Genomic DNA, 14,664 nt, shown 5'->3' on the forward strand with positions numbered 1-14,664 from the left:
GAAGTGAAAACCGCGGACTTGGCAACACTCCTTCCACTGCGAGCTGCGAGACGTCAGAATCACATGCCAGACCTATTTACATAAGGAAAAATAGGACCGTGAGTATATTTTATTTGATTAAATTTGATCATTCATTGCTATACATGTGTTTGGTTCATTTGGAGATGAAAACCTATGATTTATTTGTAGCATAATGCAGCAGCAGAGAGACCACGTCCGTTGACCATTACAGGATGAAACTTGGGGTAGGATGTTGATTGGCTGTCTGTGCAATTATGTTTTGCGTTATAGAATAAGTAGCCGACATCTTGACCTGTGTTAAACTTAACATCATGACAAAAACAGTTGATATTCTACCAATTTATGTGTGAGATATCAGAGGTCCTTGGGACTGTTTAAAGAACACATTGCTTTTAAATAATTTAAATAAATAAATAAATAAATACATTTTATAATGTCTCCCAGAACATTACTTCTACATATTATTAAACAAAAATTCCATTTAATTATAAAGGATTTCTAATATGAATATTATATTATAGCCTATTTATTTTTATTGATCTATTTATCACCTTGTACATTGTTTGTTGTGCTACAAATTTTAATCACGTTTAATATATTATAGAATAATTATTTCATAACCATTAATATTACACATAGATGGAAACTCATGTACATTAACCTGATTTGCTGTGCAAAGTTAGATGCAGTTTTTAACTAAGCCTGTTGATGGCATTAGTGTGCTGCTAACTTTTATTTTCATGTACAACCATTATAGATTTACATGTTTCCTAAGATGTCTGAGATAAATTTTGTATTTATTGCAATTTCTTTGGATTTTTTTTTATAAATTTTAGGGATTTATTTCCAATTTTATTAAGTTACAAACTGAAATCGAGATTTGGGGAAAGTTGTCACATTTTACTCTTTTGAATATTTCCCAGGGAAGTTTATTTTCTGCCCTTATACACCTGGTACTGGCTGAAATAAATAAATTAATAAATAAATAAATAAATAAACTGTAATAGCCTGAACCAGGTGTATGAAACCATATAAAACCACTGCTAGAGAACATTGCCAATGGAACTTTGACTCAAAACCTGTTTTGTTTGTTTTCTACAAACTCAATGACCAGCACCAGTTTTGGCAACAGTAAATACATGTGAAAACCACAACATCATTATAGCATGTGTCTTTATTTCCTGGGCTCACTCTTATTCAAGCACAAGCGCACACATTTCAGCATCGGTCTGTGAAATTGTGCGTGCATTCCTGCAGTCATGTGTTCAGACTGAGCTGAGTCACAAGCTGAGAAAAAGAAATGACAGAAAATAGAGAGATAGAGGAAGAGCACAAGGGGGAGGGTTTAAAATCAGTTTGCATTCATAAAAGAGGAAGAAACACTCACAGAGAGTGAAAGAGAAAGAGAGTGGTTAAAAGACTACAAGAGGAGCCTGATGGAAATATTAGGAAAAAGAACAAATTTATATGAAGAGCTAAATAAATGAGTTAAAAACAGTGGGAGGAGCCTAATAAGAAAAAAGAACAAAGATTGAGGCAACAGCAGGCGTGACTGAAGAAATAGAGGCAGACACAATGAAGAGATGGACTTGCTGTCACATGCACACTGTTCTTCAGCAGTAAAACGTGTTTGCTTTATTAGATAAGGAGCAAGGGTGAGTGAGAATGAGATGGAGGGATCATTTTCAGGGTAATCTCCTGCTGTATAATATCTGCTTATCTTTGCGTTTTCTTCAGCTTGTAGGAGTCAGCTACAGTGGAGTCAGCTGTGAACGCTGTTGTGTGTTTACAGGTTTGTTGAAATTGCTGTAAAACCATCTTGATTTGTGTTCCCTAAGTCACAATGGTAAAACATTAACAGCTCTCTGAAGCAGTATCTCTTTAATGTAGGCTATGCAAAGGTTAATGCACATTGATGCATATTGTGTACATGCATAAAGACACTTCTTGCAATCACTTACAATAACTTAAAAGGACATTTTGTGAAACTGGTTAAGAAATGCTATCCGTTTTCTTTAACGTTGAGAAACCCTAACATCTTCTTTACTTTCTTGTATACGAAACTAAAAACAGAAGTCGACGGCAAGATTGGAGTTTCCTGTTCTTAAACAGGCAGTGCACTGTGCTAAAAGCATCGACTGAAACAAGCTGCACTGACTAAAAGGTTTGTCATCACGCTCTTTGTCATTTTTTGGCTTTTTATGAAGTTTGAACACTCCTTTTGAGTCTCCTTTCTGAGTGCAAGATCTCATTTGAATGACATAAACTATTTAGAATTATGAAACTACTCAATACGTTTAGATAACAGTAAGCATAATGTAGCTTTTCTTATGTTACATTTCACGTTACCTTCATAAACATTATTAGTTTGTGGTGCTTGTGGAGGCAAGCATCACTATTATTACTGCAGATACTAAGAGTTACTTTACTGTGAATGAAACTCCCAAAGATATCGTGGCCGTGAAACAAAGTCGGTACGGCATAAAAATTCACCTTATCTATTTAAGATCTTATTGTGAGCAGTTCAGCCATGCACAAGTTTAAGTTCAATTTGACTGCAATTGTTTCATCAAGATGTCATAGCTGGACCTTACAGTGAAACCGACAGACATCTCTCTGGTGACATAAGCAGGTCTTAAGTTCCTTAAGCGCTCATTTTAAATAGTTGGTCAAATTATACTTTTATACATTCTAAAATTGATGGTTCCATGAAGAAACTTTAACGTACATGAAAGCTTTCCATTTCACAAAAGGTTCTTTATATTGAAAAAAAAATCTTCATATTATTAAAATGTTCTTCACACTAAGTTATTTTAAGAACTGTTCACTGAAAGGTTCTTTGAGGAACCAAAAGTGGTTCTTTTGTAGCATTTCTGACAACCCGTCCCCTTTTGGAACCTTTATTTTTAAGAGTGTTTGCAACTTAGATTCGGCTGCTGTGAGAAAGTGTTAATATTTTGGTGCACGGGTTTTCCAGCAGGTTCTGACAGTGACCGTCACCATGGAGGAGAGGGAGCGGCAGTGTAATGAAGAGGAAAGAAGTGATGTTCAATCCCCCACAGGACAGTCAGCCATGGCAGGAGAGCGAAGCAGAACATCCACATGGAGGAATGGTACATATTGCCCTGTTTCTCTCTCTGCCTGTCCTCTTTCAGTATAAAAAAAAAACAGCTTACTGAAATCATCAAACAGTGTGACTGCAGTGTGATTTTTACCACATGGTTTAATTGCCCTGAAGGACACAATGGTGAGATGATTGGGTAACACTTTATTTTGCTAATCCCTTTTGAACATATACTGACTATAAGTAACTTTGCAACTACATGTCAACTTATTCTTACCGTAACCCAACCAGTCTACTAATACTCTACTAACGCTCTGATGAGAGTTAGTAGACATGTAGGTGCAGAGGTGGACAGTTATATAAAGTACATTTACTTCAGTAGTGTACTTAAGTACACTTTTTGAGTATCTGTGTAATAAGTATTATTTTTTTCTGAAAACTTTTTACTTTCACTTCACTACATGTCGTACTTTTTACTCCACTACATTCTGTCAAGGTCCTTGAGTAGAAAGTAGTAACGTCAGTCAGGGGAAGATGTTTTTTCGTCTCTAAAACGTGATTGTTTTTTTGTAGGTGACAGACAGCCTATCAGTATCACTCTTGTAGGGTCGCGTGTCGTGAAGTTCAGCGATTTCCCATCATTTTCTTTGAACACTAATCAACTGGTGGCAAAATGGAGGAAGACAGATCCTCGGCGCAATGCGCGCATCAATGGCAAATTGGTCTTTCTGTTTTGCTGTTTGTTACAGCGGTATTGCTGTTGGGCAGTTATACAGCTATGGTTGTGTAGCTGGGTTTTAAAGGGATAGTTCACCCAAAAATGAAAATTCTGTCATCATTTACTCTCCCTCAAGTTGTTCCAAACCTGTATGATTTTCTTTCTTCTGCTAAACACAAAAGAACATATGAAGAGTTCAGATGCAAAATCCTCTAAGTGCCATCTGAAATTTTCTTCTAGAATGATCATTTTTATCAAGCTCGTATATTTAAGTTCAGTAATTTCACTTAAATGGGAATGAAAATTACCTATTAATTGTCATTTAAGTGAAATTACTGAACTTAAATATTTGAGCTTGATAAAAATGATCATTCTAGAAGAAAATTTCAGATGGCACTTAGAGGATTTTGCATCTGAACTCTATATATTTTAAAGAAGGTTGGTAATTAAACAGTTGCTGGTCCCCATTGACATCCATAGTATATTTTTTTTCCTACTATGGAAGTCAATGGGGTCCATCAGTCGTTTGGTTACTGACTTTCTTCAAAATTTCTTCTTTTGTGTTCAGCAGAAGAAAGAAAGTCATACAGGTTTGGAACAACTTGAGGGAGAGTAAATGATGACAGAATTTTTATTTTTGGGTGAACTATCCCTTTAAACCAGGTTGGATTTTTATAGACCACTTGATTTAAATGAATGGATACACATAGATGTGAACTTCTTTTGTTGGGGTGGTAGGAGCATTAAGTAAAAAAATTCAGATTTTTTTGTCAATTCAGTTGTTTAATTTCTATAGGTTTTATAACATTCTAAAAGCTCTTAATTCCACAGATACTACTAACTGGTAGGTGTATTCACTAGGTTGCTTCAGAGGCATACGGTACTGTAAGTATTACATACAACAATGCAACAATAATAAAGAAATGCATTGGCATTTACTTTTTACTTTTGATACTTAAAGGTGCACTGTGTAATTTTTAGCAGCATATAGTGGTGAGGTTGCGAATTGCAACCAACAGAAGTTACGGTGGCCGACAGGAAAATATGAGACAGCAGAGAGTAGCCAGTTAAGCAATGAGGTTCCTTTACAAAGATAAATTAAGAAATTAGGTTTACTTAATTATTCAGTAAATCGATGTTATTTCATTGTGTCAGTGTTTTGTTCGCTGACTTTAGCTAGCTTCTTTGCACGAAGAACAACATAACGAAATGCGTTTGTCCGTTTAGGGCCACTGTAGAAACATGTCGGTGCATTTCAATGTAAGGGGACCTGCGGTAGCCTGGTTAAAACCAGACCCTTCTCAGTTGAAACTGAGTGTAGGGTCTGGAGAAGCTATGTAGACAAATCATTTCCAAAGGGGCGTCACCAACCGACATAGCTCAAATTCCAACCCTTCGCAGGGAGCTTGATTGACAGGTGATCTGACCAATCATACTTCGCCATCTGCCATTTTGTCCGACAAAGCAGTCAGGAGAGTAGATTAACAAGATTTAAACTTGAAAAACGGAGTGTACTGACGCCTTTCCGTGGTTAAAACAACATTCCTTCTTATGTTTGTTCATGTTTATTTGAGGCTATAAATTAACTAGAAGGAAGAGATGATCGGTTCATAAGAACAGCTTTAACTGATGCTCTACAGCGATCTGTCACGGCACATTAAAGAGCAACAAAACGGTATTTATTGTTTAAATTTCTTTTAAAAAATGACCAAATTTGAAAGCTGAGACTTTGTTTAATATGTTTAATATCAAACGTAACCGAAAAGTAGCCTGCTCTGTCCTGTCTGCCAGCGTGTTGTCAGTCTCCTCTCTGCTCCGCGATGTATTTTTCACTGCGTGAGAACTCCTTCAGCGTCGCTGCGCTGTCGTTATCATGTAAATCCCTCCCCAAACGTTTCTGATTGGTGCCGCGATTTCGGCGGCACAGAAATGAGTTTGAATGGGCTCTTCTCCAGACTATCTTTACTTTTAAAAACGAGTACTTCTGTACTTTTACTTAAGTAAAAATCGGTCTTTACAACTTTTACTTGTAACGAAGTAATATTTGACCAGTACTTTCACTCAAGTAAGGAAGTTGTGTACTTTGTCCACCTCTGTGTTGGTGCAACGTTAGTTATAGTCAACAGAATGTGTACTTGGGACAATCAAAATAAAATGAAACCAATGCTTGTAATGCTCAAATGACTCATGACATATCATACTGTAGATTTTCCGTAAGACCACAGGAATTAGAAATATGTTTTCATCCTTTAAATAGGCATTACTTTTATTTTCAATTCTTAATAGGTCATTTAAATCCAGTGCAAATTCTCCCTGACAAAAAGAGACACTGGAGTATTAAAGACTGGATTTCAGATTTAAACTGTTTAATTGACCTCACTGGATGCCTTTCTGTCAGGTCAGTGTGTGGCATCTGTGTCCACTTCCTCTTGGTTGACTCCCACGTTTGACTTTTCACACTGCAGGACTCTTTTGGAAACCAATGGCTTTCAGGTTAGTACATTTCCAGCACGGTAAAAAAATAAATAATTAAATGCATTTCTAAATGAACTTATTTCTATGTTGTATTTTGATGTTAAATCTATTCCAGATTCCAGCAGAAGATTTTGAGGGTCCACTTCATTTAGCGCTAGACCATCCATCCGTCAAACGATACCTGCTTTTCAACTCAAATATTTTTAATTTCATACTGGCACCAGTAAGAAATCCCTTTCTAAATCACTGCAGTTCACACACATTCCACCACTGAGCAAAGTCAACAGGACAATATGGGTAAAACTCACAGAACCTGTTAAGTACAGGCCCGGTTCATATTTCACTCCAAAATCAAAAGAAAAACAGTGTGTTACACTTTATTTGTGTGTCTGTGTTACAGTGTAATTATGCATTTAAGTACTGAGTAATAATAATGTACTTACTAGGGTTAGGGTTTGAGGTTGCACTTTATTTTACAATATGTACTTACAGTGTACTTACTGGGTAATACAAGGGTGAAGGTTAGGTTTAAGGGTAGGTTCAATGTTAGTTATTACCTAATTATTGCTATTACTATAATAAGTACATAGTATAGGGAACAGGACTTATAATAAAGTGCTACTGGGTTTGATTTAGGGTTAGTTATGCATAATTTATAGTTAGCCCATTACTACAGTAACTAGCCTACACTGTAAAATAGTGTTACCAAACAATGTTATTAGAAATCATATTTTTCTTAAAAAAATGAAGATATATTAAATAAACTACATCTAAATAGTACATTTAAATAGCAATCTGTAAATTTTTCTTGAATTGTTAAGCATCATCACTGCAGTATTGTATTGTCGCACCAAGAACATAAAGTGTCCACACCAACATATGTTACTGTTCTGTTTTTATAAGCATGCTGCAGTTTTGTCATTTGGATTCTGATTGGCTATCAATAGCCGCTTTTCCATCGTCGGGCAGAACGGAATGTTCAGGAACGGTTCCAGTTGTGTTTCCACTTTAGCCTGGCACGGCGTGGCACGATTGCAAACCGTTCTCGGCCCGGAATTCTCTGCACGGTTGTCTTGACGATTCAGAATTGGTAACTTGTCTGTTGCCTGGCTACCAGTTTCTCTGTAACTCTCTAAGTGCTCTATTTCTACGACATACCACAAATTAATAATAAAATTAATATATCTGATCATCCTCCATAACGCGGTCGCTATACATTTCATATCGTCTGTAAACTCTTGCGTTACCAATGCAACGACTGACGCTTTTGTATTACATTCCAAAGAGAAACGTTCAGCCTGACTGTGGAAAAGCGGCTAATGTTTTTATCGTTCACAGTTATAGATGTGATGTGGACTTCCCTAAGATTAGAATGAATATTGAAACTTTATCGCAATACAGTAGTTTTAGTTATTTATTGTCCTATGTGTGAAAAGGCCTTTACAGTATTTCCTTTACTGTAATACATAATTACTGTTTTCTAATAATATCAATCTAAGAATCATCAATGAAAATTAAAGTAGCCTAATAATTACTAAAAAAGCAAAATGTCCAGATTCTTTATCGTTATGGAAAATAAGATTAGATTTCTTTAAGCAAACTTACATTTCTTATATTTTTGTATCTTTTATTTGTATTTTTTGGATGAAATGTTACTTGAATATGTCGTCATGAGAGCCCCCCTAAACCTAAAAATAGTACATTTTGGATTCAGAAATCATGTTCTTCACAAGCTTATCATTTACCTGATCACCTGTTTTCCACAATTACAAATCAGCAAAGAGATGAAATAAGCAGGCAGGAATTTAGGAAACTTAAAGGAAATACAGGACTGATTTGGTGTTATGTGTGTGTTGCAGTTGCTGTATCTGGTGCTGTGGTGTGCTGTGTACTCGACCCTTCACATGTACCTTGAAGGCAGCACAGCAAACTTCTGGGTACTCTGTCTGTGTGTCAGTCTGTTGTCCATAATCCTCACCGGCACCATCATCTTCATCTTCCACTACAGCAACAAAGAGGTGGGCAGTCACATGACAGATCAGGGTCTGATGACATCACTCTCTCTTACTTGTTAGGTCTAATTCAGTCTTTTTTGAGAATAAACCTGTATTCCTTTTTAATGCATATTAACAGGTGTTTGTGTATCTGTTGCAGATCAACATGAACACAGATGTGCGTTTGGTGGGGGTTAATGAGCACATGGTCAGGAACGGGCTGCTGTTGGGAGTGGCCGACTGGGTGCATAAATGCAGAGGAAAACTACAGGTAATTGATAATCAGTTCCTCTTACCATCCACAATAAAACTTTAATTGTCTCCCAACTCAAAAAGTCAAAGTTCAAAGACAATTCTGATGATTATTCTGACAAGACTTGTAGGCAGCATGAGCCTATACAGTAAACACGCATTATATTAAAAACAGGAGCAGTGTTGATTGTGCAGTGTACTTTGTACACGTTGTGTGCTGTGTGGCAGCATGGGAAATTTAAAGCATTAAACGGAAGTTGTGACCTTCTTGCTTATTGTGACACAGTGTGAAACGGCTTCTCTGTGAAATGTCCATCGGTAATTGATTGGATCATTGGATCCTTGGTTTGCTATCGATGTGATGTCGTGTGATTGACAGGTTGTCCCGCCCTCATGCCAGTAAACACATCATCAGAGAAGAGTTTTTGCTGCAAATGGGAGGGGAAGTTATTTTGATTAAAGATCACAAGCGCAAATTAATAAATAAAAAAATAAGGATGTGCATGAATTTATTAAAAAATACTGCAATATTTCACAAAAAGACAAGAACGGTCAGTTTTGATTTCGTGGTTCATCAATTTTACTCATCAGAAAAATTCATCATTTACTCACTGCATGTTGTTCCTGTATGTCTTTCTTTCTTTTGCGGAATGTTTTTTTTTTTTTTCATACACTGGAAGTGAATGGTGACCAAAACACTTTTGGCATTTACCAGCATTCTTTGAAAAATCTTTTGTGTTCCACAGAAAAAGGAAATTCATACAAGTTTGGAATGACATGAGGGTGTAAATGACGACAGAATTTTCATTTTTGAGCAAACTAAACCTTTAAAATACAATATTAAGAATCAACTCCACAACTACCAGCATCCTTTGCTCTTGATTTTCTCGCACTAGTTTTTGTTTGGAAGTAAAAAACAAAGAAAAATTAAATTCACTTCAAATTAACACTGCCATTATGTTTTGACCAAAATTATGTAAATGCATATTACATTGTTATTACAGTGTTTGAATTTATAAGCAAGATTTTCTCTGGCAGAAATTGGTTATTAATAGTTCACTTTTTACTGGTATGAGAGTGAAATAGAGAAGCTGTACTATTTAATCAGATAAAATAAATATGTTTAATCAGATAACTGAATACCTTCCTGAGTTGCAACTTTATCTTGTTAACTTCCTGCTGTAGTCTATGTGATGGAACTGATAAGGTTTAATGAACAAACTTGTTTAACTGCTGCTTTGCTTGATCCTTCTTTCTTCCTCCAGCTCTTCTGTGTATACTGGGACTTGTCCCCGTGTCTGAATTGTCTGGTGGAAGTACTGGATGACATGAGTTTTGTCAGGGATCAAGTACAGGTTGGCTTGCTTTTGTTCATTGATTTGTTATTATGTTGATGCTTCTTGGCCCTACAGAAAGTAACCAATTAAAAAAAATATAATTCAAATATAATGGTAGATCAAACAATTGTAGAGTAAAGATTAAATTGAAATGCTGCAGGATACATATTCACACTGTAAAAATGATATGATCAATAAGTAATAAAAACATATGTTTTTACATTGCTTTAACTCATCAAAACAAGTTAAGCAATTTTCAACTGTTTTTTATAAGTTATACAAGATTACAAGACACAAGTCAGTTGAAATGACTTAAAAATCCAAGTTTATTGTACTTCAACAGTTTATGGTTTGTTTAGTCTAACTCTGATAGGAACAAGGGAATTATGAGAGAACAGGGTTATTATAGAACTAAAACTATTAAAACATTTTTGTAACTAGACACTAAATAAATGTTACGCAAAATAAGATATACAATTTGTAAACATATTTTATTTGATCAAATAAGTGAATCTCACAAAGTTCCCATTTTACCCTACAGAACAAACTCAAGAAAAGAATGTCCCACCTAGTTCTAGTGACTGAGGTCACGACCCTGGATCCTGAGGATGGATTACAGGACGAGGAGGTTCCAGAGGAAGAGCGCCCCCTGCTGGTGGAGGGACGAGAGAGAAGTTCACCAACCAGTCAACGGGAGGACTCTAAACTCACAAAACACTTCAGCTTGAAGCCTGACGCCACTCTCTCAAATCAGGTGAAAATAAGTATAATTAATATGAATAATATACTGTATGAATCAGTCACTATATTCTTACCAGTGGCAGTTTGAGAGGGAATTAGGCAGAAAATGGAAATTGATCAAATCTGCTCAACTCACATTTTTACAATAGAAGATTATAGTGTGTTTACCATTTTTAAAATAGATATAGAAAATCATATATCGATAACACTTTACAATAAGGTCTCATTTGTTAAGTAAGGGATAATGTATAGAGAGGCGGTCGTTATAGCGAATAACAAGCCCGACAGGCTGAACGAGACCCCGACGCGAAGCGGAGGGGTCTTGACAGCCTGAAGGGCTTGTTATTCGCTATAACGACCGCCTCTCTATACATTATCCCGCTTATTACATGGCTACCTACAAAATAAATAATTAATTTGACACAAATTATTGATTTAAAAAGGAGTTTATAGTTTTAAAAACGATTGTATTGCTTCCGCCAAAGAAAATAGTCCGTTCCGCGTCCATAGCAACGCGCTGTTTTTCATGGCAACGGTCTGTTATAGCTCGCAGCGGTCTGTTATCGAGAAATAACAGACCGCATTCTACATTGGAATTCAGCCAAGCCATGTAATAACATTAGTTAATGTATTAACTAACATTAACTAACCATAAGCAAAACATTTGTTACGGTATTTATTAATATTTGATAATATTAGTTAATACAAATCCAGCTATTCATTGTTTGTTCATGTTAGTTCACAGTGCATTAATTAATGTTAACAAATACAACTTTTGATTTTAATCAAGTTTTAGTAAATGCTAAAATTAAAGGGTTAGTTCACCCAAAAATGAAAATTCTGTCAGTGATTACTCACCCTCATGTTGTTTCAACCCCGTAAGACTTTCGTTCATCTTCGGAACACAAATTAAGATATTTTTGATGAAATCTGGGAGCTGGATCACTCCTCCTGCAGGCTTATGGGCACCTTAACTTGCTGGCCCAGAAAAATGTATTAAAGACATTGTTAATATAGTCCAAGTGACTCCGGTGGCTCAATCTTAAGTTTATAAAGCAACGAGAATACTTTTTGTGCGCAAAAACAAACAAAAATAACGACTTTATTCCACTTTTCATTTCCTTCTCTCTGGGCCTCGAGTCTTTTCACATAGTGTAACTGCGTAGAACAACATGAGGGTGAGTAATTACTGACAGAATTTTCATTTTTGGGTGAACTAACCCTTTAACATTAACTAAGATAAATAAATGCTGTAGAAGTGCAATTCATTGTTAGTTCATGTTAACTAAAGTAGTTAACTGATATTAACTAATGAAACCTTCCTGTAAAGTGTTACCCATATATCTATATATTATGTATCATATGCGTCCATGTAAGGAGGCACAATAATTTTTCTAATCACCAACCCAACAATTGTCAGTATAGGAAAATTAATGGAAGTTTTAACCTGCAGTTTGAGAAACTCTCTCTTATAATGTATTTGATTATTATTGGTTATTTATAAGAAAAAATTCCATCATTTGCATAACCATTTTGGTCAATTTATGCATCATCGGATAAATATAAGACTCCTCTCTCATTCCTGCAGTGATTCAAACTCACCTAAGATATGATTAAAAATACATCATGATTCATTCTATGCAACTTTATTATTCCCATAAGTAAAAGTGTGGTTAAGTTGCTTTAGTATTAATTAGAATAGTATTATATTTGGAATAAGATTCTCTTGCGTCCTCTTATGGATCACCATTGAGTATTACGTTGAATCTACAACAATTAAAGTAAAAAAATGTGTATGGTTTTCTTCAGGATATTGCTTACCAGCTCCTGATGACCTACGGTGCACTTTATGTCAGACTGCTAGTCTCAAACAAGCTTCCTGCTCCTTCCCGGCGGCCTTCAGCTGCAGGGAAAAATCATTCCACATCATCTCTGTGTTTGTGTGAGTATGTGGAGTTAAAGGTCCTGCAGTAGATGGAACATGACAATCAAATCTCGCATTAAAAAGTATTAGTCATCTTCTGTGGGATGATTATTTTGCTGTCGATTATGATATAGCCACAGACTGTACTTGCTGCTCTTGAAACTGTTATGATTTCATTGTATTGAAATATATATTTGTTTCCTGACTTATTGTGGGTCTCTATGTGATTCCATATGCTCATCAGGTGTGAAAGGATGAAGTAAGAATTTATTCCTTTCTCTTCCATGTTCAGTTTTTGTATTAACCAGCCAAACTGATAAGCCATCGCACTGGTACAAAATGTTGTACCGGCACATAGTTTTGTGTTTCATGTGTATTTTTTATTACTGACTTGTGGTTCTTTATAAGATTCTGATTATCACTGTCACAATCGGATGCAAAGGAACAAGCGATAAAAGTTCATCAACATGGATTTTGGAAAAATTTCGGAAATATTTCATGCGGGGGTCCTGATCACCCTGTCTGGGTTTATTCTGCGATAACAACCAGCTGGATGCACATTATCCCGCTTATTACACAGCTACTTGCCACATAAGTAAATAATTAGACATATGACTCGAAATATTTCATTAGCTCTTTATAACGCAAAGCTTCCGCGAAGAAGGCAATTGCTAGCAAGCTATGCGCTAACTATACGAACATTTAAGGGATTCAGTACAGTCATATCACTTATTACACGGTATTTTACCACATCAGTAATTATGGGGATAAGAGATATTGATTTGAGGTGAAAATGTTTTAAAATCGTACGTTTATTATCTTATAATCCATTACAGTGTACAAAACAATCGTCGCAAAATGGCAACAGCTGCGTTTGTATGAAACAAGAGAGAGTCTGTGATACCGGATGACATAATTAAATAACTGTACACAAAATATTGATTTGAGTTGTAATTAATTTTATTAGCTCACCAAACGCAAAACTTCGATGAGGAAGTTCTAGCAAGTGTAAAGCACCGTCTTCAGTTACCCGGATGAGCCTGGTTGTTACCAGGGTTACCATAACATACCGCCGGATGGCTCGATTGACCAATCAGAATCAAGTATTCCACAGAACATTAGTTAACTGCATTATTTAACATAAACCACTGATCTATATAATGACATGTCATTCTATATAGATCAGTGACATAAACCAACAATGGAAAAATACTTAATCTCAACTAATGTTAATTTCAAAATTCACTAATACAATATTATTAAAATTGAATGGGCTTGAGCTAACATGAATGAACAGTTTAATTTTTTTAACTAACGTTAAAAAATAGTAATAAATACTGTAACAAATGTATTGCTCATTGTTAATGCACTAACTATAATGTTAACTAATGGAATGTTATTGTAAAGTGTTACCATTGTACCAATTGATTGGATAGTGAAAAGTGCCTCTATAAGTAGTTGGAGGGGTGGGGCTAGAAATAAGAGGAATTGATGATGTCAAGTCACATAGGAAAGTTATTACATTCTGATAAAAAAAAATTACAAATACAAAATTCTTTCTTTTTTTTCACTAATGGACATGTATTAAAGTAAATAGGGTCAGTTTTGATTTCATGTTTATTTTTATCTGAGATTTGCCAAAACCTGTTTTATATAAATATGTTAAACATGAAATATGCTGTGATTTTGCAGCATTTTCTCTTTCAGTGTAGACAGAGAAATGTCTTGTCACTGAAAACTTGTCATGCCTAGTTAGGGCACTGAGTAAAGTGCAGGTCTTACATAAGTCTCTGGTGAGGGGAGGACAGTGCAGTGAGAGCAGAGAGGAGAGCCGCTGTGGAAGAGATAGGAAATGACAGTAATGGTGTCAACATGAATCAACCAGCGAGTCAGTGAATCTACACTGCACAGCTCAAAGCTTGGCACAAGTACTACATGAGTATGCAATCCTAACCAACAGAGCACAGAGCAGCACTGCACCGTGAGGGACGTGTACATCAGATGTAGTTGTCCAACAGAGGTTGTTAATCAGCCTTGATGGAGCTGTGGAGGTGATTTGTGGGTAAGTACACGGACGCAGTATGGGTGACACAAACACACGCCGTGAGGGTCAGAGAAGAAGAGGCTAAACTGTGTGG

General features: G+C 35.8%; 1 protein-coding gene across 9 annotated transcripts; it reads left to right on the forward strand.

Moving 5' to 3' along the window:
• Positions 1-33: 33 nt before the first annotated feature.
• On the forward strand, positions 34-12,731 carry tmem268 (transmembrane protein 268). Of its 9 annotated transcripts, none has more exons than XM_081376159.1 (12): positions 34-98; positions 190-245; positions 1,759-1,813; positions 2,095-2,185; positions 2,999-3,134; positions 6,202-6,296; positions 6,394-6,501; positions 8,138-8,296; positions 8,433-8,543; positions 9,790-9,879; positions 10,403-10,615; positions 12,412-12,731. In XM_081376159.1, exons 5-12 carry the CDS (start codon positions 3,023-3,025, stop codon positions 12,574-12,576), a joined length of 1,053 nt encoding a protein of 350 aa, XP_081232285.1. In that variant the 5' UTR covers positions 34-98; positions 190-245; positions 1,759-1,813; positions 2,095-2,185; positions 2,999-3,022; the 3' UTR covers positions 12,577-12,731. The 9 variants fall into 9 exon arrangements, with proteins under 9 accessions (XP_081232285.1, XP_081232289.1, XP_081232284.1 ...); XM_081376163.1 differs by having other exon boundaries at positions 36-98; positions 3,002-3,134; XM_081376158.1 differs by lacking the exons at positions 34-98; positions 190-245 and adding an exon at positions 1,382-1,676.
• Positions 12,732-14,664: the final 1,933 nt, after the last annotated feature.

This window comes from Scardinius erythrophthalmus (assembly GCF_964197995.2).
Source record: "Scardinius erythrophthalmus genome assembly, chromosome: 10".
In the NCBI taxonomy this organism is placed as follows: Eukaryota; Metazoa; Chordata; class Actinopteri; order Cypriniformes; family Leuciscidae; genus Scardinius; species Scardinius erythrophthalmus.

Excerpts from the sequence above, each read along its gene's own strand:
- tmem268 (XM_081376159.1), top strand. The coding sequence starts at position 3,023 with ATGGAGGAGAGGGAGCGGCAGTGTAATGAAGAGGAAAGAAGTGATGTT. Across the intron at positions 8,544-9,789 it reads AATGCAGAGGAAAACTACAG|CTCTTCTGTGTATACTGGGA; the intron begins GTAATTGATAAT and ends TTCTTCCTCCAG. Across the intron at positions 9,880-10,402 it reads TTGTCAGGGATCAAGTACAG|AACAAACTCAAGAAAAGAAT; the intron begins GTTGGCTTGCTT and ends TTTACCCTACAG.